Source organism: Podarcis erhardii, assembly GCF_964252035.2.
Source record: "Podarcis erhardii genome assembly, chromosome: 10".
In the NCBI taxonomy this organism is placed as follows: Eukaryota; Metazoa; Chordata; class Lepidosauria; order Squamata; family Lacertidae; genus Podarcis; species Podarcis erhardii.
The window spans coordinates 61,128,330-61,154,037 of NC_138500.1; the positions used below are offsets into that span (position 1 = coordinate 61,128,330).

The window sequence follows — 25,708 nt, forward strand, 5'->3', positions numbered from 1 at the left end:
ATGTTACTTACTTGTAGCAGCAGGATCAGAGCCACACTTCTGACCCTAATTCTTTGCATCTCACTACTGTGCTGCCTCAAATCTTCATTGGTTAAATCTGAGAGGGGAACCTTCACACAAGGGGAAAACCCGATATGGTGGATTTCCTGTTCAGTGGAAGCCCCTCTATGGAAGCAGCTGTTCATGCAAAGTGTTCCCTTTTCACACATCCATGTTCACCCTGCAAAGGTTGAGGGTGGTGCAGCAATAGGGACTCTATGTTGGCGGGGGGTATGGCCAGAAGTGTGTCCCTGTTTCTGTACATGAGGAAGCATATAAATGTGGACCCAGTGATTCGTCTTTTTGGAATTGGTTACAGAATGAATGAATGAATGAATGGAATGGAATTCAGTTTCTGAATCACATACCTGATGTTTTTCTGTTTTGTTTGTTTAGTTCATTCACACATTAGAAAACCAAAGAGAATTCTCTGCCCGTGCAAAAGTGTATTTTGCATCTCTCTTGACTGTGGCTTTGCATGGGAAGCTAGAATACTATACGGACATCATGAGGACATTGTTTTTGGAGCTGATGGAGCAGTACGTTGTGGCCAAAAATCCCAAACTCATGCTCAGAAGGTAGGGAAGGTTTCTTTAGTTGCCCAGTTTCCATTGAAGTAAATGAAATAAAACTCCCATCATTTTTAACAGAACACAACTTATTGTGCCTGTTGCCTCCCTTCTCAAATACATCTATTACTATTTGTGCACTGGGATTCTAAGAACTTTAGTACATGTTTGAGAATGTAAGAGTAGGGCTGAAGAGGTCTGGGTCCTAAACGCTACTCAGCTATGAAGCTCATTGGGTGACCTTGGGGCCAATCCTTACATGTCTTTGCCTAATCTACCTTACTGTGCAGTTCTGAGAATACAATGGGAAGAGAAGAACCATACACATTTTATCCTGCCCTGCAGTAACAGAGGATATAAAACATCCTTTCAGTGAGGAATGTAATGCATGTTCTCCTGTCATGTGATAGAGAAACAACCAGAGTTGTGAGCTGTGGTTTCTCCAGCAGGAAAAGCATCCTTGTCTGGACGTTTCTCTCAGATAGCTACATTACAGTGAAGACCCTAGAGATTCTTCTGTGGCATATTTGTTATAGCAATTAATTTAGTACTGATTGAACGATATTCTTAGGGTACTTCCCTATCGCTACTGGTATCAAAATACTACTTCTTCTTTGGCGATCACTCGTAGCCGAGTAAGATTCTCTTCCATAAACATGATTTTAACTATGAGTCCGTCCCTCCACAGTGGGGACATTGGTTCCCGGGTGGGAGTTGATCATGGTGTGGATTTGCCAAGCATGCCTTCCTCTTACCATGTTTCTCCCTTTCATCCTGAGTCTAAGCATCTTCAAAGCCCATGACACCTTTGGTAAAGGCTGTTCTCTAACTAGAGCGCTCACAGGCCAGTGTTTCCCAATTGTCAGTGTCTATACTACATTTTTTTAGATTTGCCTTGAGACAATCTTTAAACCTCTTTTGTTGACCACCAGCATCACGCTTTCCATTTTTAAGTTTGGAATAGAGTAGTTGCTTTGGAAGACGATAATCAGGCATCCGCACAACACCATCTATTTTCAACCTTATATTAGAAAGTAGAACTTCGCATTGAGGACTGCATGTCTTAATCTACAGATTTTGCGATGCACCAGGAAAACACCTACAAATTAACACTTAAATGGCTAAGGGGGGAAAGAATACAACATTCTAAGTACTATACCATGTTTGCTCACAAGTAAGTGAGAATGCGCATTACAAAACGTGCCTAGAATGAATCTACATGAGATTGTATGTGCTGGGTAAGGAATATAGGAAAGAATCTGGATTTTAGCTCTTGACAAACGCATGAATTCAGGCTACACTAGCCATGTAGTTCAACATTTATTTGTTCATTTGTTTCAGATCAGAAACTGTGGTGGAGAGGATGCTTTCTAATTGGATGTCAATATGTTTATATCAGTACCTCAAGGTAAAGTCTGAAATGCATGCACACTTTACACTTGCTGTGTTTTGGCATAATAACCAAACTACAGTTTGGTGTTACAAATAAGCCTCAGCCTCATGTACTTCCATCTCCCTCGTGGTGGGAGGGAGTAAACCATAAACCATAGTTTGGTCTGCAACTCTTGTTTTCAGGCATCATCATCAAATCTTGATTGTGGTCATAGACCAGCATAAGTAGGGTGGGGTACAATCATTTAGATTTCCAAAATGTTTTACAGATTCTAAATCAGGCATAGGCAAACTCGGCCCTCCAGATGTTTTTGGGACTACAAATCCCATCATCGCTAGCTAACAGGACCAGTGGTCAGGGATGATGGGACTTGTAGTCCCAAAATATCTGAAGGGCCGAGTTTGCCTCTGCCTGATTTAGAATCTGTAAAACATTTTGGAAATCTAAAAAGTATTAAAACATAAGGTATATCTAAAGGACTATAAGAAACTAAAAGAATCTAAAAGAAGGGTTAGGAGCATTCAATGGATGTGGGAGAGCATAAAAGGTTAGTATATAAAAGAGTCAAAACAAAATAAAAAAATTCCTTCCAGTAGCACCTTAAAGACCAACTGAGTTAGTTATAGGTATGAGCTTTCGTGTGCATGCACACGAAAGCTCATACCTATAACTAACTCAGTTGGTCTTTAAGGTGCTACTGGAAGGAATTTTTTTATTTTGTTTTGACCATGGCAGACCAACACGGCTACCTATCTGTATATAAAAGAGTGTAACTATCAATTTAGAGAGCATTCTGATGTGAGTGTTCATTAAATCTAGTTTGAGGCACAGGCCATCAGTTTTTTTCAGGCAAGTGCAAACCATAGCTTACTTATTTAGATGAAACTGAAAACTATAGCTTCCAGGTGAGCATATGTGAACTACAATTCGGGAAGTGGCAGGCTACCAAACCCTGCCCACAACATCCCACTACATTACAGGTCTGCTTCCAGCCTTCCTGCAGTATAAACATCTAAAGGACAAACCAAAGTGTGTTTAGGGGAACAGGCTTAGAAGCCTCCCTATGATCCAAAACCCAGATAATGCAAAGTTCCCTATTGTGGGGAGGCTTCTAAGTGCATTCAGATTAATGTGCCTTCAGACCATCGTACTCAACCTGTGAAGGTCAGAAGCAGCCAGGGCATGCATAAATGTAAGTTGAGTTGCATGCCTGATCTGCCAGCTCCTCACTTTTATCCCACATGCCTCCAACTGCATGAATATGGCTTATGGTTTGCAGCAAAATGGGATCAGAAGTTGCTAATCCCCATCTGCAAGAGGAAGGACGGAAGGTTTGTACTCATAATGTCAGGCTAGGGTTCTGTGTTTGCTCACACACTGCCACTGTTTATCTGTCAAAACATAGCTAATATTGACATTGTCTTCCCTCACCATTTTTTACAGGACAACGCAGGAGAACCTCTTTATAAGTTATTCAAGGCTATCAAACATCAAGTGGAAAAAGGCCCTGTGGATGCTGTGCAAATGAAGGCCAAATACACACTGAATGACACCGGTTTGCTGGGAGACGATGTGGAGTATTCACAACTGGTGTGTAACGTTTATAGACATTTCTTTCAGGAAATTGGTAAAATAGAATCCTTCTGAAATGCATCATTCCCTATTACCCAGCTGGTGTGGGGTTTTTTTTTGGGGGGGGGGTGCTTTTGTTTTGTTTTTGTAAAACGTAGATAATGAAGAAGTGCCATAGGGCCAAAACATAACGATTAAGTAATTAATTTTCTTGCCCTGACTTGAACACAATAATTTGACATGAAGCCTTTGGTATTTTAGTGGATTAACCCAAAGAAGAAAAGGTAATGGCATTTCCAAATGTGAAGTCTCTCTTCCAAACGAATAAACACAAATTAACAATTCAGATGACATAGACAGTTTTTAAAAAAGGGGACTAGATAAATGAAACATAGTAGGTCCGTCAATGGCTGTTAGCCATAATAGCCTGATTGAATTGAATCTCCATGTTCAGATACAGTATGGCACTGGGTGGAACAAAAGGGTTGACGCCTTCATTTCGGAGCTGTGAAATTCTGGGGAGTACCGATCACCAACGGACCCGTTGATCTGATCCAGGAGAGTTGTGTTTAAGCTGCTCTTTAATCTGCTGTGAATTTTATAATGTCCTAGCTTTGCAGTCTCTCTTCGCCCATTATAAATTGCATTCCCGCCCAGACTCTTCTAACCCACATTCCATCAGTAGTCAGCATGTTCTGCTCAAGTCCTTTGCTGCCTTCCCTCTGGTGTGCATCGATCAGAAGGCCCACTTGGCCAGATGGCATGGTGGGAGTTGTGCTGTTCATACTGGCATGGTTAGGTTTGTATGTGACCCGCCATTTGGGAGGAATCTGAGAGCCAAGTATCTCTGCATCAAATATGCAGGTTTGTTTGTTTGTTTGTTTGTTTGTTTAAAAAATCCCTCTTGAGAAGTTGGTTTTGGGGAGAAATCCCCATTGGCTGCAATGGAGAATTTTCTCTCTGGATTCAAGTATTCGCTTCAGAGGAGGGATTAAAATTCCTTAGGCCTGAAGCAGGGGAGGAAAGGGTTAAATTCCCCCCCACCATGCTTGATTTAGCTGAGATCCCTGCACTGCAGGGGGTTGGGTTGGATGACCCTTGGGATCCCAATTCTGTGATTCTATACAAAGGCACATGCTACATCGCATCTCGTTCGGCTCTGACTTGCTTATGAAAGATTTAAAAGGCCACATGTAGCTGCTGGGTGACCTTGGGCCAGTCACACTTCTCTGAAGTCTCTCAGCCCCACTCACCACACAGAGTGTTTCTTGTGGGGGAGGAAGGGAAAGGAGAACGTTAGCCGCTTTGAGACTCCTGAAGGGGAGTGAAAGGCGGGATATCAAATCCAAACTCTTCTTCTTCTTCTTCTAGTGGACACGAACAGATCATGGGACTGGGCTTTGCAGAAGTGTGCTATCATATTCTTCATCTAGAAAAATCACACTGCTGGGGAAATTCTCCCGTGTTTATTGGCATTACTAGAAACGATTTCATTTTGTTTGACAGCGACTTGTGCAATGGCACAACTGTGGCATCAGAAGAAACTTAATAAAAAACACTTACAAAGTGCTGTTTGAAAGCACATTTAATATATTTTTCAGGAAAGAGAATGTTGGGGGGGAGTATGGGAAGAACAAGGAGTTTGTAAGACTTTTAGACATAGTATATAACTTTTCAAATCTTGACAGTTCAAATCAAGGGGAAAGGGAAGAGATATATTTTAATAAAAGAAAAATAAAACAGCATGGGAAAAGAGCCAGCACTGCTGTTTTGAGTGAACAGAAGAGTGCAAGCAAAACTCACCCCATACCTCAGTCTCTTTATGCTGTTACAGTGGTGCCTCACAAGACGAAAAGAATCTGTTCCGCGATTCTCTTCGTATAGCAGTTTTTTCGTCTTGCGAAGCAAGCCCATTGACAGCTTAGCGGATTAGCGCTATTAGCAGTCTAGCGGCTTTTAGCGGATCAGCTGATAAGCGGCTTAGCGGCTTAGGAAAAGGGCGAAAAAAGCGAAAAAAAACCCGCAGGAACTCGCAAGATTTTTTCGTCTTGCGAAGCAACCCCATAGAGAAATTCGTTTAGCGAAGCGCCTCCGAAACGGAAAACCCTTTCGTCTAGCGGGTTTTCCGTCTTGTGAGGCATTCATCTTGCGGGGCACCACTGTATAAATATATTTCATGTATTAATATATATACGGAGCCCTGAACATCTTGGGTCCAGAATGCTTTAAGGACTCCCCTGAGCCCTTATATCCCACTTTGATTGCAGAGAACATCCAGAAAAAACTCTGTTAGTTCTCCACCATGTTTCAGAAGCCCAGCTGACCTCAACTAGAAGTTGGGCGTTTAATATCACCATCCTGTGCCATAGAATACTTTTCTAGCCAAGATTTAGTAGGAAAACCCACGAATGACTTCCAGGCATCACTTGAAGCTGTTTACATTTTCTTGATTAGACATGTTAATGATTATTTGGATTATTTTGGATTTTTTTAACAGTATTTTATTGAATAGATTGTATACCTCCTTGATATTTTTCATGAATTGGTAGTATATAAATACTTCTATAAATGAATAAAAATAAAGAGGCTGGGTTTTTTGTTTTACGATTTGATTGGTTACTAATATTTGTGGGTTGGCCCAAATACTGTCTAAGTCCAAAAGTTTACTTAGGGACCCATCAAGACCCTCTTGGGGTCTCTCTCTCGCTCGCTCGCTCCCTCCCTCCCTTTTATTTTTAAATGACCCACTCTAGTCCCTCAATCTTTTCTTCCACCACCCCAGTTCTGTTCTGCTGGTGCTGAATAACCATTCAGCATTGTGTCTATGGGTAGGAGACAGAAAATAAATACTGGTATATTGCCACGTCTATTTTCTTGGTTATTAGAATTGCGTGCTTTCCCAGTCCTTTCGGTCTGAAAACCAGAGGACCCTAATAGCAGGAAAAGTAATTGCTAGCAAAGTTAATTACCAACATTAATCTGCCATACCATTTAATCAGGTATGTATAAATGCTCCCTTTCTTGCCAATATGATAAGTGGCAGTCTTGTGGATCCAAGGTCAGTATTTGGGGACATTTCCCTATGCTAGTTCAGCACAGCCAGAACCCTTAAATACTGTATGTTGTTGTTTAGTTGTTTAGTCGTGTCAGACTCTTCGTGACCCCATGGACCATTTCTGCACGCCAGGCACTCCTGTCTTCCACTGCCTCCCGCAGTTTCACCAAACTCATGCTGGTAGCTTCAAGAAAACTATCCAACCATCTCGTCCTCTGTCATCCCCTTCTCCTTGTGCCCTCCATCTTTCCCAACATCAGGGTCTTTCCCAGGGAGTCTTCTCTTCTCATGAGGTGGCCAAAGTACTGGAGCCTCAGCTTCAGGATCTGTCCTTCCAGTGAGCACTCAGGGCTGATTTATTTAAGAATGGATAGGTTTGATCTTCTTGCAGTCCATGGGACTCTCAAGAGTCTCCTCCAGCACTATAATTCAAAAGCATCAATATCAGGTATCAGGGCAGGTTATAGCACATAAAAACAAAATACAATTATAGCTGCAGTAAGATTTAAAAAAATTATAATCAAAAGGCCAACACATAACCACCCAATATATGACTCTGTAGACTAAATGTGCCACCTGTAATTACAGGCTTAAATACCTATTATTTAAAATTGATAGATGCTACATGCCTGAAGATTCTGTAGTCCTATAAGAAGAGGAGTGTCTCTGGAACCAGAAAAAAAAATATTTCCAACAACTTCACTATCCTGACAAGCACTTTCTCTTTTGTTTTGAAAGTGCAATAAATTTTAAAAATGTGCATTTCTTCTGTTTAAGAAATTCATTATTTAAGCAGCTGCAGATGGTAGATAGTTCTAATAACTTGTATCTGTTTGAAACCTGCTTTTAAGGAGTCCCCAAGATCCAGTATCAGTGGTATAGAAATACACTGTATTGAAGAACATTCACTGAAGTCTCTTTTCTGTATACTCGGAATAGGGAAAATGGTGTGGAGACTAAAATGGCTCATTGACTTATTTTTTTTCTCTCCTTGTCTTTTTTATGGAGATGAGGGCATACAAGGTTTTGTACAGGTGTCTAAATTTTTGATCTTTTGGAATTAATAAGTACAAGCATTGATTCCCCCCCCCCCCTTGTCTAATTTGTATAACCATGTTATTTCCTATCCTTCAGACTGTGAATGTGATTGTACAAGATGAAGGCACAGAATCCGTACCCGTAAAAGTGCTCAACTGTGATACTATTTCGCAAGTGAAAGAAAAGATCATTGACCAAGTCTATCGAAATCTGCCTCATTCGCACTGGCCAAAGCCTGATAATGTCGTTCTTGGTATGTTTCGGTTCTGCTTCTTTTATTAATGCCATTTAATAAATACATTGGTGTCAAAAGGGGATAGTAACAGGAAGAACCTAGATTTAGCAAGTTCTTGTACTCTTGTTCTTTTATATTTGTGTTAATAAATTATTTTAAATATTGACCTATATGAAAAGCCTTTGGTTTAGAATATTTTGGACCTATTCACAAAGAAGTAATCCAACGTAATAGTCTATAATTCGGCTTAGTTGTCAACGGAACAAAGGCCTGTTAACAGGTTTGTTTCTTTGTTTCATACAAATTATATACTGCTTGTTTGTAAAACAACAACCATACCTCAAAGCAGTTAAGTGATCAAAAGTAAGCTTACTCATCATGACTAACAAACAGAAATGTCTTAAAGGACCTTGGTCTCAGTAATTCTGTACATGTATTCTGAAAAGCTGGACCCTTAAATAAACTGTTCGCTTTCCTATTTGCATTATGAGTCACTGTTGAAGATTTTGACTATTTTTACAGCACTGTTTTTTGGGAGATGTGTTTTGGGGTAAATCACTGCATGCAAACTAGTTTCGCATTTTTCATATTTTGTTCAGGAGACAAAGACGATTTGTTTTTCTTTTAAAGCAGGGCTAATTTGGGAGTAGGTTAGAGAGCAGATATTGGGAACCTTTGCAATGCTTCAGCGGTTTACTAAATGGAAAACTCATTTCGGATGTGAATTATGTTTAGTTGCACACCGATACAATATACAATGTGTTGTTGTTTTCTCGTAATTGCTCCTCAGAGTGGCGTCCAGGCTCTACTGCACAGATACTCTCCGACTTGGATTTAACGTCCCAAAGAGACGGCAGGTGGAAACGCATCAATACCCTGATGCACTATAATGTAAGGAAGTTGTTAGTATCTGTTGATTGCTTTTTGGTAACACACAGCTTTTCTTTTTTAAAAAAAAAAACTGGCTGAGACAACGTGTACTCCTTCTCCTATCAAATCTATGAGTAGATCTTTTCTGTTGCCTTTGTAAAGGCCAGACTATAAATCCTAAAAGGTTCCAAAAATACGTTGGCATTTGCTGCAACTGGGCGATTATGGAGTGCCTCATCAGTTAGGAGGACAAGATGAAACCGAGGCATATTCTTTGCTCGGGATAAAAGTCAGCTTTGTATATTGCCTGTACTCAAGACTGACTGTCAATTATGCCCAAGGCAAGATGCGCTTCCCGTAACACTTTCATACTTCACAAATGCAATGCATCTTCTCTGCTCTTTAGTGAGTTTCAGTTTCCCGTAGTTCAGAGAATCTGAAAGACTGAATTTTGAGTAGTGCGATGGATTTTTCTTATTATTTAAAAAAATAGTCACTAGATTATAACACTTGATTCTCTGACATCATCTTTCCCATGGGCACAGCTTCATGTACACAAATGGAGGTATATCTGGAGTGCCCCTTCCATTATGAAATGAAGGAATAAATCTTTTTGTCTGAAAGTGCTCCATTTGGACATCTTAACGAACAATCTGAAATGATGTAAGGAAAGGAATGAGTTTGTGAGGGATAGTGAATTGATTCTACACACACACACACATTTTATGTACATCTTGAATAGGAAGTAGATGTTTTGCAGAAGTAAGATTTACTTTGGATGTTCTTAGCAATTCCCTCCTGTGTATTTTGTTAAAGGTACGGGATGGTGCTACTCTCATCTTGTCAAAAATGGGGGTCTCCCAACAGCCAGAGGACCATCAGCAAGACATGCCAGAGGAAAGTGAGTATGATCTGTTGCTTCTCTTAAGGCTCCAGAAGAGCACTCAACATATTACCAGTGGGTAATGCTAATGTTGCCGTGTTCTGATTTGGCCCTCGTGGCTAAAGCTGTATTTTGCTAAAGCTGTATTTTGCAGGAGCAGAGTGGTTTCATGATTGCCAATAGTACCTTGTTAAGAGATCATTCTATTACTTAACATAAGTTCTAAGGATATTGATTTTTTTTAGTTAGTTAAATTTTCTCTTTCCACCAGTTGTGCCCATTTTTTACCATGTGCTTCCTAAACACGTCAGCTTCAGCATTCAGATATTTGCATGCTGTTAAATGGTCCTGCCTTTGTGGAGGTTTTTTAAACATTTGCCAGAAATAGTACCTCAGGTTAAGAACTTTGCTTCAGGATGAGAACAGAAATTGCACAGCGGCAGCGCTGTGGCAGTGGGAGGCCCCATTAGCTAAAATGGTACCTCAAGTTAAGAACAATTTCAGGTTAAGAATGGACCTCCAGAACGAATTAAGTTCTTAACCCGAGGTACCACTGTATTACTATTTCATATCACATTCTTCAAGGGATATTCCAGTGGATATTCATTCATGGAACTAATTAGAGTCTTTCCAGTTTAGCATCATCCATGCTCAGCATCAGATGCTTCTAGCATTCATTAGGCCCATGATAGAATGGGCTAGAAATTTGTGTCCATGTACAGGCACTCTGTTTTTGCCCATTTAGTTTTTGAAGCTATTAAAATATCACTGAAATATTCAGCGTTATGAAGACTTGGGCTGTGTCAACTCCTGGGGACTGCAATGTGTCTTATACTAAGCTCTGTGTTGATGGACATTATAATCATACCCACACTAGTGAAGGTTGTGCTAACCTAGGCTGAGGGGAAGGAAGTAGGTGTAGCTTTTAACTACATGCATTCCCCAAGGGCACTACTTTTATTACTTCCTATGAAAGTAATAAAAGGGACGCGGGTGGCGCTGTGGGTTAAACCACAGAGCCTAGGACTTGCCAATCAGAAGGTCAGCAGTTCGAATCCCCGTGACGGGGTGAGCTCCCATTGCTCGGTCCCAGCTCCTGCCAACCTAGCAGTTCAAAAGCACATCAAAGTGCAAGTAGATAAATAGGTACCGCTCTGGCAGAAAGGTAAACGGCGTTTCCGTGCGCTGCTCTGGTTCGCCAGAAGTGGCTTAGTCATGCTGACCATGTGACCCAGAAGCTGTATGCCAGCTCCCTCGGCCAATAAAGCGAGATGAGTGCCGCAACCCCAGAGTTGTCCATGACTGGACCTAATGGTCAGGGGTCCCTTTACCTATGAAAGTAAAGGAAATACATTTATGTGGAACTGGAGTCAAGGCATCTCCTTAGATTCAATGCCCACATAACGATAGGGCCGGTCCTGATTTGGGCTGTAATAAGTCATGCCTTTGACACATGCATCATTCTTTAGACCAGAGACTACATGATTCCTCTGGTGGTATGGAATTTAAATGCACAACCTGTGCAGAAATAGGCAGTGTGTTTTGTGATGCATCCCAGTAGGTTCCTTGTCCTGGTGTCTGTCAATGGGAAGCAGGCTGAGTTTTAAGCCTGTTGGTCAGATAAATCTGCATTTTCAACATCTGTGGGGGGTTTTCTGTGTGGGCAAAGCCCGGAATATTGGATATTAGCATTCATTCCTTATTTGGGACCCAATATGATGAGGCTTTTTGTCCTCTGGCTCCTACCATGACAGGGAACAAGTTGGATACAGGGCACTCTCACTAAAGGTTCTTTGGAAATGGTGTGTCAATAGCATTTCAGTTCTTTGATGAAAGCAGTTGCCTGGTTGTTTTTTTATGTGTTACTGCTTCCTAAATGTGGTTGCTTAAATGCAAATTGATGATAAAAGCTTTCAAGAATTTGTCAATCAATTTTTTAAAGTTTCTATTCTTTGTGGGTTACATAAATAAATTGAAAATGAAAAAAGTAGGTTTCTTGGGTTTGTGTATAGATGTACAGATGAAAATATAGCTTGAAACCAAGAGGCTGTTTGAACCAGGATCTACTTAGCGATAGACTAAAAGCAGGAAATTCTGATAACATGTATGCTGAGAGCTGTATCAGGTAGCAAAAATGATCTATTGAGTTTCAAAGATGAAGGCTTCCAACCACTCAGTGCCCTTTTTTTGCACAGGAAATAGCTTTCAGGGGAATTCTGGAAAGGTAATATTTCATTCCTGGCTAATGTTTCTTTTCATTAGTGCTTAGGTCTCTTAGAATTATCCAATGCCAGCTTGTTTATTTGGAAAGCTATAAAATGTTAGAGAGCCAGTGGAGAGCTAGAGCTTGAACCGACAATGATTTGTGGAGTTCTTTGTTGCGTAAAAAGAGAAGAAATGTTCCCCCACCCCAGAAAAAGAAGCAACATGCTGTTATGAGGCCTGAATACAGAGCCCACCTCTGCCAATTTTACAAAAAAAAAATGACTTGAAAAGGACTTTTGTATTTTTAGGTTTGGCTGTTTTTATTGAAGTCATTTCATATGAACCTAGACTTTTAAAAGTTGGTTTCCACTAATAATATACAAAGAGAATGGGTTTACATCTCTTTCCAAAAAATGTGGAATGATGTCCAAATCCTTTAGAAATAGTTCTTTCTTTCTTTCTTTCTTTCTTTCTTTCTTTCTTTCTTTCTTTCTTTCTTTCTTTTTCTAGACAGTGATGTGTTAATTGATTATAAAGTCTAGAGAATTAAGTGCAGTAAAATTTCACATTGCCAAATGACATGATGGAATGAATGGGAGTTTCACAAATGTGCAACTCCTGTGGCATTCCTGTTCTTTTCAGTGGGACTTGGAAAGAAATTAGTTGGATTTATCCCGATTTTTTATTTTATTTTTTCATCTCAGTTCACAAATAAAGATTGGTTAGTCTGGACTTTCATCGAATTCCTTCTCCTGCCAATGCTCTTTATTACATTGGCAGTAATAAGCAAGTATTTTGTGTAGCGCTTTGGGGTGCTCAGAATGCTTCACGTACATTACATTGGTAGCCTATATCTTTGTAAGGAAGATTGGTATTATCACCATGTTGTGTACTGTGATTCTGAGAGAAAGCAGCTTTTCTAATGTTGTCTGATAGGAGATTTGAAGAGGAAACCTAGCTGGCATCTCCATCTCCCCCGTAAATCCAGTAGCAGTCAGTGAGGTGGCCTGGATGGGTTATTGGCATTTACCGTTGGAGTGTTGTGGGTACAGGGCCGTCTTATCCATAGGTGCTAGGGGTATGGGGCACCTGGGTGCTGGGCTCTCAGGGGCACCAGGCCAAGAGTCCAGGGCCTGAGAGTTGAGTCTGGGGAACAGCCACTGGTGGAGGAAGAGGAGTGTGGGAGGAATGCACCGCCCCCGGCAGTGTGATCCCGGTGGGGTACCATTGCAGTTGCCCCCCTGCCTGCGCTAGGCGCCATGCCCCCAGGACACGCGTCACAGCCCTACGTGATGAGTCAGTGTCATGAGAGTGGGGAGCTGCCTCGTTGGTCTATAGCCAACTCATATAAAGAGGTACAGTTGACTTAAGAAGACTGCTTTATGATGTTGCAAGACTGCAACTGGAATAAAGCCCTACTTAAAATACAGCTTGACTCCCGAGTGCTTCATGTGGGGCTTCCATACATCGCAACAGTGAGCAGCTCAGTGTGGTGTGTCACTGCAGAAGTGTTGGGCTGCCTCTACCACCACATGCCGCACAGCACTGCCTTCCCCATGCTTCTCCGCAACAGGCCAACATCTCAACCTCCCTGGAAATGGTTAAAATTTGAAAGCATGCCTCGTAGGGAAAAGAGAGTGAGGGAAAACATGCCTAGGAGGGGAAAGTTCTGGTACGCTAAAATAGAATTTAGAGTTATGCAGAATTCTGATGCACACATGGGACAAGCAAGTAGGGACAGTTTCTACATCATATACAGTGGTACCTTGGGTTAAGAACTTAATTCGTTCTGGAGGTCCGTTCTTAATCTGAAACTGTTCTTAACCTGAGGTACCACTTTAGCTAATGGGGCCTTCCGCTGCCACAAGTGCGCGGTCTGTTCTCATCCTGAAGCAAAGTTCTTAACCCGAGATACTGTTTCTGGATTAGCAGAGTCTGTAACCTGAAACGTCTGTAACCTCAAGTGTCTGTAACCCGAGGTACCACTGTACATAGATATTGCTGAATGTGCCACACTCCAAATCCCATTAGATAAATGGACAATTCCTTATTGTTGCTGTGAATAGGAAGCTCCCACTCATTTAGAAGCCTGTACAGGAGTTGCAATTCTGCCCTGGAGCTCTAGTAGACTGCACTTGTGTTTTAAAGCATTGTTTTTTATAAGGTTAACTCGGCTTCTTCGCTTTGGCAAATAAGACCTGAGCAAGTGCATTGAAGAAAAGCATCAGCACTTTTGTTAGTTCGGCACCTTCATGTTTATGAAATGCAAATAATATTAATTACAGGCAACTAAATATGCAGATTAGTCACAGTCCTCTGGCACATGATTCATGGCACGGCAATCGGCGCACGGCCAGTGGATTTAATTTTAATGTGATTATTTTGAAATGTGTCGCTTTTGCTATTTTCAGGGCGTGCATTGTTGGAAGAGGAAAATAAGATCTGGCATCTAGTTCGGCCGGCAGATGAAGTTGATGAAGGCAAATCAAAAAGAGGAAGCATGAAAGAGAAGGAGAGAACCAAAGCTATTACAGAAATCTACCTGACGAGACTCCTCTCTGTGAAGGTAAGATGGAGACATCAAGTTAATTGCCATCAACTCTAGGAGGAACTCGTAATTTGGGGTGTTAAGTGTAAATAGTAACACTGTGTGGAATCCTTCTTTAGGGCTCAGATTTAATTTAAAAACAATAGCTTTCTCTTGTGTTTATGAGTCTGTATTTTTAGTTACATAAATAATACACTTTGTGTTTTATTGTTGGAGACATTAGAGGTGGAAACCCAGGATTTTCTTCATAAATTGGCCAGCACATACAACGGTTGAAACATGACAATTCCTGAGGCACCTCAGAGCTAGATAGCTTATCGTGCTTTGATTTTTCACAGAATGAGGAAGTCACAATATTTCCCAAATAGTTTCTGTGATGTATAAATATTTGCATAACACGTATCAGCCACTGTTCTATTTGCCTGCACTGACACTACGCCTCTCCCCTTTCATGCCCCTGTCAGTGGCTGTGCTTCTCCTTCTTCTAACACTAAGTGGCCTGCTAGCTTGTGAGCTTAGAGAAGTTAAACGCAATACAAGTGTGCGGTGAGCTCAGTGCTGTTCTATGTTAAACTCAAAGCATAACAAAGCCAACTTGACATTTAATTTGCATTTCTGCCTCTAGTAGCCTTAAATGTGAGCTGTCCATATTGACTTCCACTGTTGCCACCATCTGAAAACATCTGGCTGGTGGGGAAATGTGTTCTGCAGATTGCGTGAACTTCCTTAAAGCAAAGCTGTGTGGAATTAATGAAACCTAAAAAGACAAGAGCCCTGATCGATTAGAGCAGACTCATCTCTAGTCCAGCAACCTGTTCTTATGGGGGCTAACCAGATTCCTATTATTATTATTATTATTATTGTTATATTTGCATACTGCCTTCATTTGAAGACCTCAGGGCGGTTCACAGCATAAAAATACAAAATAAAAATCCAAATGCATAATTAAAAACAAGAACAAAACAAACCCATAACCCACCCCTTCCCATAAACACATTTATATCCTGTGGCAAGCAGTTTGGGATCTTGCATGCTCTGCATAAGGTTAAAATCCAAAAGTAGTTTCCTCGTGTTAAACCACGAACGAGAGACTATAAATGCAAGGCTTTATTATAATTAGGTTACTAAATCACAAAAGTCCATGCCAGTAATTACCAGAATGTATCTGGGAAGCATAATTATAAGTGCATTACTCCACCATCAGTTCCCTCCTATACTTGTCCATCTATTTCAGAGTTGGGCTTTTTGCATTTCCCTGAGCAACAATACTGAAATCCCCACCTCTTTAAAACAGAGTAGAGAATCGTGTTTCCGGAGCTCCCTGGACCATTTCTTATGGCTGTTCATTTCATGATGTTCATAAGAGCATTTACTACCCATTTAGAGATGAAAAATGCTGCACTTCAAGCTATTGTGATTCCTTGGTCACTTGGGACGGAGGCCTGTACAGTTGACTATAAATCAGTTTAGAAAGCATTCTTGTAAATTTGAAATAATATCCTTGAAAATGCTACACTTGCACTATAACCTGAATTTTTAATGCATGTATGTATGTTTTCTTCCCCCCACCCTTAATTCTTCTTCAGGGTACACTTCAGCAGTTTGTAGATAACTTTTTTCACAGCGTACTTGACTCAAAGCATGTTGTGCCACCAGCTGTGAAATATTTCTTTGATTTTCTTGATGAGCAAGCGGAAAAGCATGATATCAAAGATGACGATACTATCCACATCTGGAAAACGAACAGGTATGAACTTTCAGGGTTCGTGGGGAGAAGTGGCTGAAGAAGGCGATACATTCATTCACCAGCAACATTGCTTTTTATTGCTGTAAGCCAGGGCTCTCTCTTTAACAGATGTGGAAGGGGAAAGGCCACATTTCACTCAGAGCTCTCAGCAGAAGCTGTGTGTGTGTGCATACCCGCCAACATTTCTCTGCTGAAAATATATTCTATTAATCATAATAATAATAATAATACCCTGTCTATCTTACTGGGTTGCCCCAGCCACTCTGTGTGGTTTCCAACATATATAAAGGTAAAGGTAAAGGGACCCCTGACCATTAGGTCCAGTCGTGGCTGACACTGGGGTTGCGGCACTCATCTCGCTTTATTGGCCAAGGGAGCCGGCGTACAGTTTCCGGGTCATGTGGCCAGCATGACTAAGTCACTTCTGGCGAACCAGAGCAGCGCATGAAAACGCCATTTACCTTCCCGCCGGAGCGGTACCTATTTATCTACTTGCATTTTGACGTGCTTTTGAACTGCTAGGTTGGCAGGAGCAGGGACCGAGCAACGGGAGCTCACCCCATTGCAGGGATTCGAACCGCTGACCTTCTGATCGGCAAGTCCTAGGCTCTGTGGTTTAACCCACAGCACCACCCGCGTCCCTAACCAACATATATATAGAAACATAATAAAACAGTAAACAGTAAAAAAAAACCTTCCCTATACAAGGCTGCCTAGGTGTCTTCTAAAGGATGTATAGTTACTTATCACGTAACTCCATACCCTCCAACATTTCTCCGATGAAAATAGGAACGTCCTAAGGAAAAGTGGCTTTTTACAGGATGGCTTCTGTAAATATGAGACTGTCTCTGGAAAATGGGACACTCTGTCTGTCTGTCTGTCTGTCTGTCTCTATCTGTCTGTCTATAATAGATGGTTCCTGGATAATAGACACTGTTTCAAGCAGCTGTTCTTTCTGCGTATATTGCCCAAACACAGCCCTCTAAAACTGGGGCAGCAACCCTTAAAATGAAGGGAAATGCCAGAATGCCTTAACAAAGCTGCTGAGGGAGAAAGATGAAAGCTTTAAAACAGAGCCAGTTGCAAAGTGTTCCCAGCCCTGAAAAAGATAGGTGGGAGGACAGAATAGGTAGGAAACGTACAGAGATATATGTGGCAGCCTTACTTTTTGATGTTTACAAGGATGGCTTCCCTGTTCTTCCCGAATCTGAGTTTTCCTATTTGAAATGATATACCCCAACAGCATGAAGGTTAAAGGATCTCCACTTCAACTAAGTAGCGCCAGCCTTATTGTTGCATAGGAATTGCCACAAAGGAATACAGCTTTGCTAAATACTCATTCTTGGGGTTCTGGGGCACGTAGCAATGGGACTGCCGTCTGTGTCTTTTAGACTAAACCTCTCAAATTGTTTTTTTTGGGTTTTTTTGTTTTCTAATGTAGCATGCAGAAGCACACTGTGGATACTGATTCACTTAGTGGCTTAAGCATATAATCAAACTGAAAATAATGTTGCAGCAATTTTAAGCAGAGCAATCTATTTTGCTTGCCAGGGCCTCATTTTCTACACTTTAACTTCACTCCTTAATAAGGGCCTGCATTATTTCTTTGCTTGCTTCACAGCTTGCCGCTTAGGTTCTGGGTAAACATACTGAAAAACCCCCACTTCATCTTCGATGTTCATGTTCACGAAGTAGTGGATGCTTCCTTGTCAGTCATTGCACAGACTTTCATGGATGCTTGCACAAGAACAGAGCACAAATTAAGCAGGGTAAGTGTTTTACATTCTGCTCTGTGTCTGCGCACGAGAGAGAACGTTTTAAGTACATTATGATAGACAAAGCAGTAATCATAGAAGATAGTGCATAGATCAGTTCATTTTGCCTTTGCTTGTAAGGATGATTATATTGTTTCGAAGCTTCAGTGAAAGTTCAATGTTTAATCTCTAGTGACACATTCAAAAGAGTTGTTTTCTATTGCTTTTAGAATAACAGCTGATTACTGTTTGCAACTTATTTTTTATCTATTAAAGGTGCAAGTTGGTTTTTGAAACTTAATGGATGTCTCTCCTATCATCCTGTTCACAGCACTATATCCACAAGGCCTGCCGGCCTTGGTACCAGCCAGAGGGGCACATTGTGGCCTGTTCAGCCAATGAGGCAGATGAGGTGCTCTGCATCCGGGGCGTGGGGACGAGGCAATGTCAGAGCCCTATTTCAAGGCTAGTTGGCCTTCTCCCCACACCCTCTTATTTGCTTTGCAGTCCCTGCCCTCCCAACCTATGGTAAAAGTAAAGGGACCCCTGACCATTAGGTCCAGTCGTGGCCAACTCTGGGGTTGCAGCACTCATCTCACTTTATTGGCCAAGGGAGCCGGCATACAGCTTCCGGGTCATGTGGCCAGCATGACTAAGCCACTTCTGGAGAACCAGAGCAGCACACGGAAACGCCATTTACCTTCCCGCCGGAGTGATACCTATTTATCTACTTGTACTTCGACGTGCTTTCGAACTGCTAGGTTGGCAGGAGCAGGGACGGAGCAACGAGAGCTCACCCTGTCGCGGGGATTCGAACCGCCAACCTTCTGATCGGCAAGTCTTAGGCTCTGTGGTTTAGACCACAGCACCACCTGCGTCCCATCCCCAACTTGTGACTTATTGGTCACTTCAGGCCTGTGTAGGATTTTTTTGCTGTTCAACTTTGTGGGTTGTTTTTTCACCTACTCTGCACTGAATAGCTTGGCCCTAGATGGCCTGCTGTGTTTTGAACTACAAGTTCAAGTTTCATACGCTTCAGGCTACACACTCCACTAAGCCAGAAATAGTGCTTCAGGTTAAGAACTTTGCTTCATGATAAGAACAGAAATTGTGCTCCGGCGGCGCGGCGACAGCAAGAGGCCCCATTAGCTAAAGTTTCAGGTTAAGTAAGGACCTCCGGAACGAATTAAGTACTTAACCCGAGGTACCACTGTAAATTCATCTGGTCTTTGGTTCAATTATTTTGTCCAGTTAGGTGCAGGAAGGAGAATAGTTGTATTTCAGCCTGGAGACACTGCCCCCCCCCCCCAGCACGTTTCAGGGTCCTGGACTGACCCGAAGGCTTACTCTCTGGGCTCTAGGGATAGAGGCTGCCCTTGAAGCTAAACAGCTTCATTGGCCTGGAGCTATGAGATCTCAAGGGGAGAGGGGAATAGCATAGACCTTCCTACCAACTTTCATGCTGTGGCCTGAGATTGGGATGCAATCTGGACAGCCATGACTCTGGTTCCTCTGGCCTTTTAGCTTCACATATGACAAAACCGAACACATACCCACAGTCTGCTTTCCAAATGTTTACGGTAGCACACACACTTTATTTACATGAGTGCATTTTCTACAAATTAATCTCTAACACACCAACTGCACTTGAACACTCAGCTCTGTGTATATCATCTTTTCCCAGGATTCTCCGAGTAATAAGTTACTCTATGCAAAAGAGATCTCGACGTATAAGAAGATGGTGGAAGAGTAAGTAAAGAGTTATTGTACCTGGGCTTTTGTCACTGGGAAAACAATTCCATTTCATCATCACCTCAGAACATGTTCATTAAAAAATATCCCATGTATTAAACGGACAGGGTAGAAAATGAAGTGGTAAACATAGTGGTAACATCTTATTGGACAAAGGAGGAATGCAGGTTCTGTCAATAATAATGTTATCCTTCACAATGGCCTTTTCCAGTCTGGTTCCAATGGACTATTGCAGGTTCGATCCCCATACGGGACCAGCTACATATTCCTGCATTGCAGGGAGTTTGACTAGATGATCCTCAGGATCCCTTCCAACTTGATTCTATGTGACTACAACTCTCATCAGCTGTACTGGTTGGGACTGATGGGATTTGCAGTCCAAAACATCTGGAGGGAAGATTGCTGTATACCGTATTTTTTGCTCTATAAGACACACTTTTCCCCTCCTAAAAAGTAAGGGAAGATGTGTGTGCGTCTTATGGCGCGAATGCAGGCTGCGCGGCTATCCCAGAAGCCAGAACAGCGAGAGGGAGCACTGTGCAGCGCTCCCTCTCGCTGTTTAGCTTAGCTCTTGATGCCTCCGCAAGGCAGCGGGGAGCCTTCATCCCGCTGCCCTGCGGAGGCTTCGCGCGGCTATCCCTGGCTTTTTTTATCCCTCCCAGAAAAGCCCCCAAGAGCCGCACTCCCTTTAAAGAGCATGCAGCTCCTGAGGAGGCTTTGCATTGCTTTCTTATTTCTTGTTTTCCTCCCCTAAAAAACTAGGTGCGTCTTATAGAGTGAAAAATACGGTGCTGAGAGTTCCAAGAGGAGTAAGTCTAAGGGTAAAGACAGACATATAATTCACACGTTCCCTGCATTTTCCCCCAGCAAAGTTAAGAATGTACATAGAAAAGGGTCACTGGAAATAAAAATCTGCTTGAATTTTTCAAGACACATCTGTGAAATGATGCACAAAATCCGGTTCACCCTAGATTAATCAAATGGCTCCACACACTCTTATTGGGCTTGATAACCACCCATTATTGCCTGCTATCCAGATATGAAATCAAATATTGCAACAGCTTTATATGCAGTTTCAAAACAGGTATCTGTTTAATCAGACTGAACGAAATCAGGCATAAATGTGACAGGCTTTCTCCAAGTTAATGAACATGTTAAATGATTTTTAAACCTTTGAATCTGGGGTTAATTTCGTGGCTTTTGATCTTTAATTTTTCAGACTAGTCTTCCCCCCTCCCTTTCCAAGTGTGGTTTTTATAATGTCCTATCCAGTGAACTGCATTACAGAAGTTGAAGAAATAATGTTGAGAAGTATTTCACAAGTGCTAAGTGTCCTGTAGCACCTTAAAGGCTTAACAACTTTTTTTTGTGGCATGAGTTTTCAAAGGCTAGAGTATAGGTCTCTGGTGACATTTTTCAAGCTTGATCATTGGAGCTGTCTGTTATACTTCGGCTTGCAAAAGCTATATGCTTTGGTGTATTTTTAAATTCAGTATTAATGATGAAAGCAGATTTGGGGGAAGTCTGTTAAAGAGGAAGATGAAAATATACACTCGATTCCAGTTGTAACACTTCCTAACTTCCAACTATTTCTGACTATAAAGTTTAATTCCTCGCCCAATACGTCTAACACTGCAATGTTCTGCACAGCTACATGGGACTAAATTCCATTTAACTCGGTAGAAGCATTTGTGGGATCAGACTGTAAGAAACACTGAACATTTGCTTGGCTATTCCTCTTTTGCCAGCCTTGGCAGTTCTCAGTAATACTTGTTGAACATGACAGAATTTGGGCAGCAGTGCAGAAGCAACCATGTTTATTGAGGCGCTATCTAATCTGTTCAAACGCCCACAGAAAGTTTTGCTAGTTTGTGCTAAGTTGTGCGGTGTGTTCTTCCTTTCGCTCATGGGTTGTTGAAATCAATGGTAGCAGCGCTTTGATGGATTAAGCCAATTGTGTGTATAAGCAAAGAAGAAATGAGATGCATATCAGATCATTTCATACGGAAATTGCAATTTCATGAGCACCTCTAGTGATGTTGTAGTTATTAGAAAAATAAAACTGCTACGAAGCATAAATGCATTTTTAAAATGATGAACTGCATCAACTAAAAATTGTTGTTTTGGTTGATTTTTTTCTAGTTATTACAAAGGTATTCGCCAAATGGTACAAGTGAGTGACCAGGACATGAATACACATTTAGCAGAGATTTCTAGGGTAAGTATCAAATTGGAAATCTTATGTTGGGAATACAGTGGAACCTCGTGTTACGGACGGGATCCATTCCGGAGGCCCGTCCATAGCACGGAACTGATGCAAGCCAAAGCACCGCGTCTGCGCACAGGTGCAGCTTGATATAGCGCTTCTGTGTGAGGTGAAACCTGGAAGTAACCCGTTCTGGTACTTCCGGGTTGCTGCAGGATGCAACTCGAGAACACGTAACCTGAAGCAGACGCAACATGAGGTATGACTATAGAGGCATGAAGCTCAGGCATTTGTCATTTTGTGCTCACGTCCAATTAGAACTTCTGACTGTCCAGTGGAATCTTTTCTCCCATACAATTATGATCTATTGCATTGGTTGTGAATTATTGATTTTAAAGGATGCTCAAACATTCTTTTAGGGTAATCCCCCCCCCCAATGTTAACAAAAGCAATGGGATTTCTAATAGCTTAGTTGAATAAAACGGCACAGAGGAAAAAAGGCTCGTGGGGAAAGAAGCCACAACCATAGTTTCAAATTGGCTTCCTTCAGGGAATTTACATGTGGCACGTCCTCAAGAGTAATTTAAAATTCAGTTCATGTGGAGGCTTCGGTCTCGTTTTCTTCACTCCAGTTGGTTAAAAAACTTTGTAAGAGATTGCAAAAGGATGAAACTCACAAGGAACTTGTCTAAACATCTTCTCATGATTTTTATTGGTTTAGATGGCCTTAACAGGGCATCAGCCATATTTACAGGAGATAGGGCTATTCATCATGATGGCACTATGCCTCTAAACTCCAGTTGCTGGTGACTATCAGCAGGGAGAAGGCTGCTTGTGGGCTTCCCAGATGCTGGCCACTAGATGTTGGTGGACTTGATTCTACAGCACTCTTATGTTCTTAACCAGATGAAGTTTGTGTTCTTTGGCGCATTTGCCCGCATGACCTCTATACACATCTGGAGTCAACCTGCTCTAGGCTAAGACTACTGCTTTCTATGATGAGGAAAGCAGCATGGTTGGCTGTAACAAATCCAGCAGGAGACCTTGACATGGGGGGGCATGAGGGGGTTGTTCCAGAAAATTGTCAGTTTCACTTCCTCACCAAGCCAGACAGCTATTAAAAGATTTGCGTACCAGTGCTGGGATATGGAAAAGGGATTTACATCGTGTCTGGTGCTCCTATATATATTTCATTGGAGTTCGTATGCAGCCAGGACGGTGCCCTGACGCATTCCTTTTTCTTCTTGTTTTGTTTAATAGGCACACACAGACTCATTAAATACCCTTGTGGCTTTACACCAGCTCTACCAGTATACTAACAAATACTATGATGAGGTAAGTTTCCACTGTCAGAATGGCTTTATTATGCTGTAAAAGGGCCACCGCAGCAAGGAGCCAACAGGCTAATAGACTTTGGGCTCATGATTTCCTAGCTTACCTGGTGCTTGGCTTTTACAGGCATTGTATTTCTGATATGTGGGGTTTGGAGGGGCAGGTTGGTGCTGACATCTTTGGAGTTTGCTTAGAAGAATCCAAAATACTGGTGGTGCTGATAACAATGGTTAGCCAAATTAGTGAGGTAGGAGAGCTGGGTGGGAAATCACATCTGGCAACCAATAGTACTTGGGTAAAGGTAAAGATACCCCTGACTGTTAGGTCCAGTCGCGGATGACTCTGGGGTTGCACACTCATCTTGCTGTATAGGCCGAGGGAGCCGGCGTTTGTCCACAGACAGCTTCTGGGTCATGACTAAGCCACTTCTGGCAAACCAGAGCAGCACACGGAAACACTGTTTACCTTGCCACCGGAGCGGTACCTATTTATCTACTTGAATTTTGATGTGCTTTCAAACTGCTAGGTTGGCAGGAGCTGGGGACCGAGCAACGGGAGCTCACTGCCAACCTTCCGATTGCCAAGCCCTAGGTTCTGTGGTTTAGACCACAGCGCCACCCGCATCCCTTTCAGTACTTGGGTAGATGAGTCTAAAAAGCCCGGGGCACAATTTTTCACAGCCCTCTGGTGGCTCATTTACCAGAAGTAATATACTTGGCATTATCTCTGTACTCAATTCTAACCAAACTAGGCCTCCTAGAGCAAAATATACATAGGAGGCTTAGTTTGGTCAGAATTGAGTATACACTTCCAGAGAGAATACTAAATACATTACTTCTGGTGAATGAGCCACCATAGTTGCTAGAGGCCTGTGAAACAGTGTCCCCAGGCTTTTTAGACTCTTCTACCCATCTGAAACCAGAGGGGCCCATTGGTTGCCAGATGTGAAATATATTGGCATTCTTTTCAGGTCTCCCACCCCACTACTAAGGCTTGGCGATGTTGAAAACTCAACATTGCCGAGCTTTACCACCAGCCAAACATCCCGGTTTGGCAATAAGCCACGATGTTAAAAGAAGCTGCATCAGCCCCAGCCTGCAGCTCAGCTGGGGGGGGGGGGCAGAAAGGCTCCTGCCCCCCAACTTAGCAAGCCGATGTCCGTGCAGCTCGTGCATAAGCAACAGTGACCTGGGGCTCCTTGGGGGGGGGGGGCGAGAAGGCTGCTCTGCCTCAGCTGAGCCAGCCCCGAGGTCCCTGCTGGTTGCACACAAGCAGCAGGACCTTGGGGGGGGGGTCCTTTGCGAGGCTCCCTCCGCCACTGTTGGCATGGGGAGTGAGCGAGCTTATTCTCCTCTCCGCCCCCTTGAAGACAGACCACACTGCGGTAGCCAAATGCACGGAGCCTGTCAGGTTCCATGCATTTGACTGTCTTTGCCCGTGCAGGCCCGTCGCCTCTTTCCTCCTGGGGTGAACGACCCCAGGAGGAAAGAGGCACCCTTCTGCCGGCTTGTGTGAGCCAGAGGCAAGGTGGGGGCTCCTTTAAACTTCTCCACTGAGGGGCATGCAGCCACACCCACCTCAGTGGAAGAGTGTGATGGAGCGGGGCTGGGGCTCTCTCAGCTGGGGAGTGGGAACCCTGTAACGGAGCCACCACCCCGCCGCTAGCTCGTGGGGTCTGGGGCTTTGCAGAACTGCTTGGCTGAGTCAAGGGCCATGGCATGCCCCTCAGCCATGCATTTTAAAGAAGTGGGAGGGAGGAACAAGCTGTATCATGCCTTGTCTATGCAGTTTCCTTTTCCCTCCGCAGTGGTATGAGGGCAGAGCGTGGTTTTACCAGTGGTATATCGCTGGTGAAACCGCGGCCACTCCCTCTGTCTCCAGCTCCCGGCTGCAGAGGGACTCAGGAGTGGCTGCGGTTTCACCAGCGATATACCACTAAGTGAAGCTGTCATCGCTGCCTGCCCCTCATACCAGTCCCTGGGCAATATATTAATAAATCACCTAGGCCTACCCACAACTACCGTATTTTTTGCTCTATAAGTCTCACTTTTTTCCTCCTTAAAAGTAAGGGGGAATGTGTGTGCGTCTTAAGGAGCGAATGCAGGCTGTGCAGCTATCGCAGAAGCCAGAACAGCAAGAGGGATCGCTGCGCAGCGATCCCTCTTGCTGTTCTGACTTCGCTTCATTGGAGAGGCGCTGTGCAGCTTTCCCCTTCCATTTCTCCTCCCGCTTTGCTGGAGAGGCACTGTACAGAGAGGGAGAGAATTTTTTTTTCTTGTTCTCCTCCTCTAAAATTAGGTGCGTCTTATGGTCGGGTGCATCTTATAGAGTGAAAAATTACGGTATTTATCTCTCGAAAGATCTCGGGCAGGGGTCACCAACCTTTTTCAGCTGTGGGCCACTCCACCGTCCCTCAGACTTTGTGGTGGGCCGGACTATATTTTGAAGGGGGGGAAATGAACGAATTCCTATGCCCCACAAATAACCCAGAGGTGCATTTTAACTAAAAG

General features: G+C 42.8%; 1 protein-coding gene across 2 annotated transcripts in view; it reads left to right on the forward strand.

Annotated features, from left to right (window-relative positions):
* The window catches only part of PLXNB2 (plexin B2), a 342,708-nt gene that overhangs the window by 313,282 nt on the left and 3,718 nt on the right, over window positions 1-25,708 (forward strand). For both annotated transcript variants that reach the window (XM_081877780.1, XM_081877781.1), the window contains exons 26-37: window positions 436-617; window positions 1,950-2,016; window positions 3,445-3,591; window positions 7,763-7,919; window positions 8,692-8,792; window positions 9,588-9,672; window positions 14,271-14,425; window positions 15,994-16,154; window positions 17,776-17,923; window positions 19,593-19,657; window positions 21,803-21,878; window positions 23,127-23,201. In XM_081877780.1, the coding sequence (XP_081733906.1) occupies window positions 436-617; window positions 1,950-2,016; window positions 3,445-3,591; window positions 7,763-7,919; window positions 8,692-8,792; window positions 9,588-9,672; window positions 14,271-14,425; window positions 15,994-16,154; window positions 17,776-17,923; window positions 19,593-19,657; window positions 21,803-21,878; window positions 23,127-23,201 (1,419 nt within the window). The remainder of the gene's footprint in view (window positions 1-435; window positions 618-1,949; window positions 2,017-3,444; window positions 3,592-7,762; window positions 7,920-8,691; window positions 8,793-9,587; window positions 9,673-14,270; window positions 14,426-15,993; window positions 16,155-17,775; window positions 17,924-19,592; window positions 19,658-21,802; window positions 21,879-23,126; window positions 23,202-25,708) is intronic.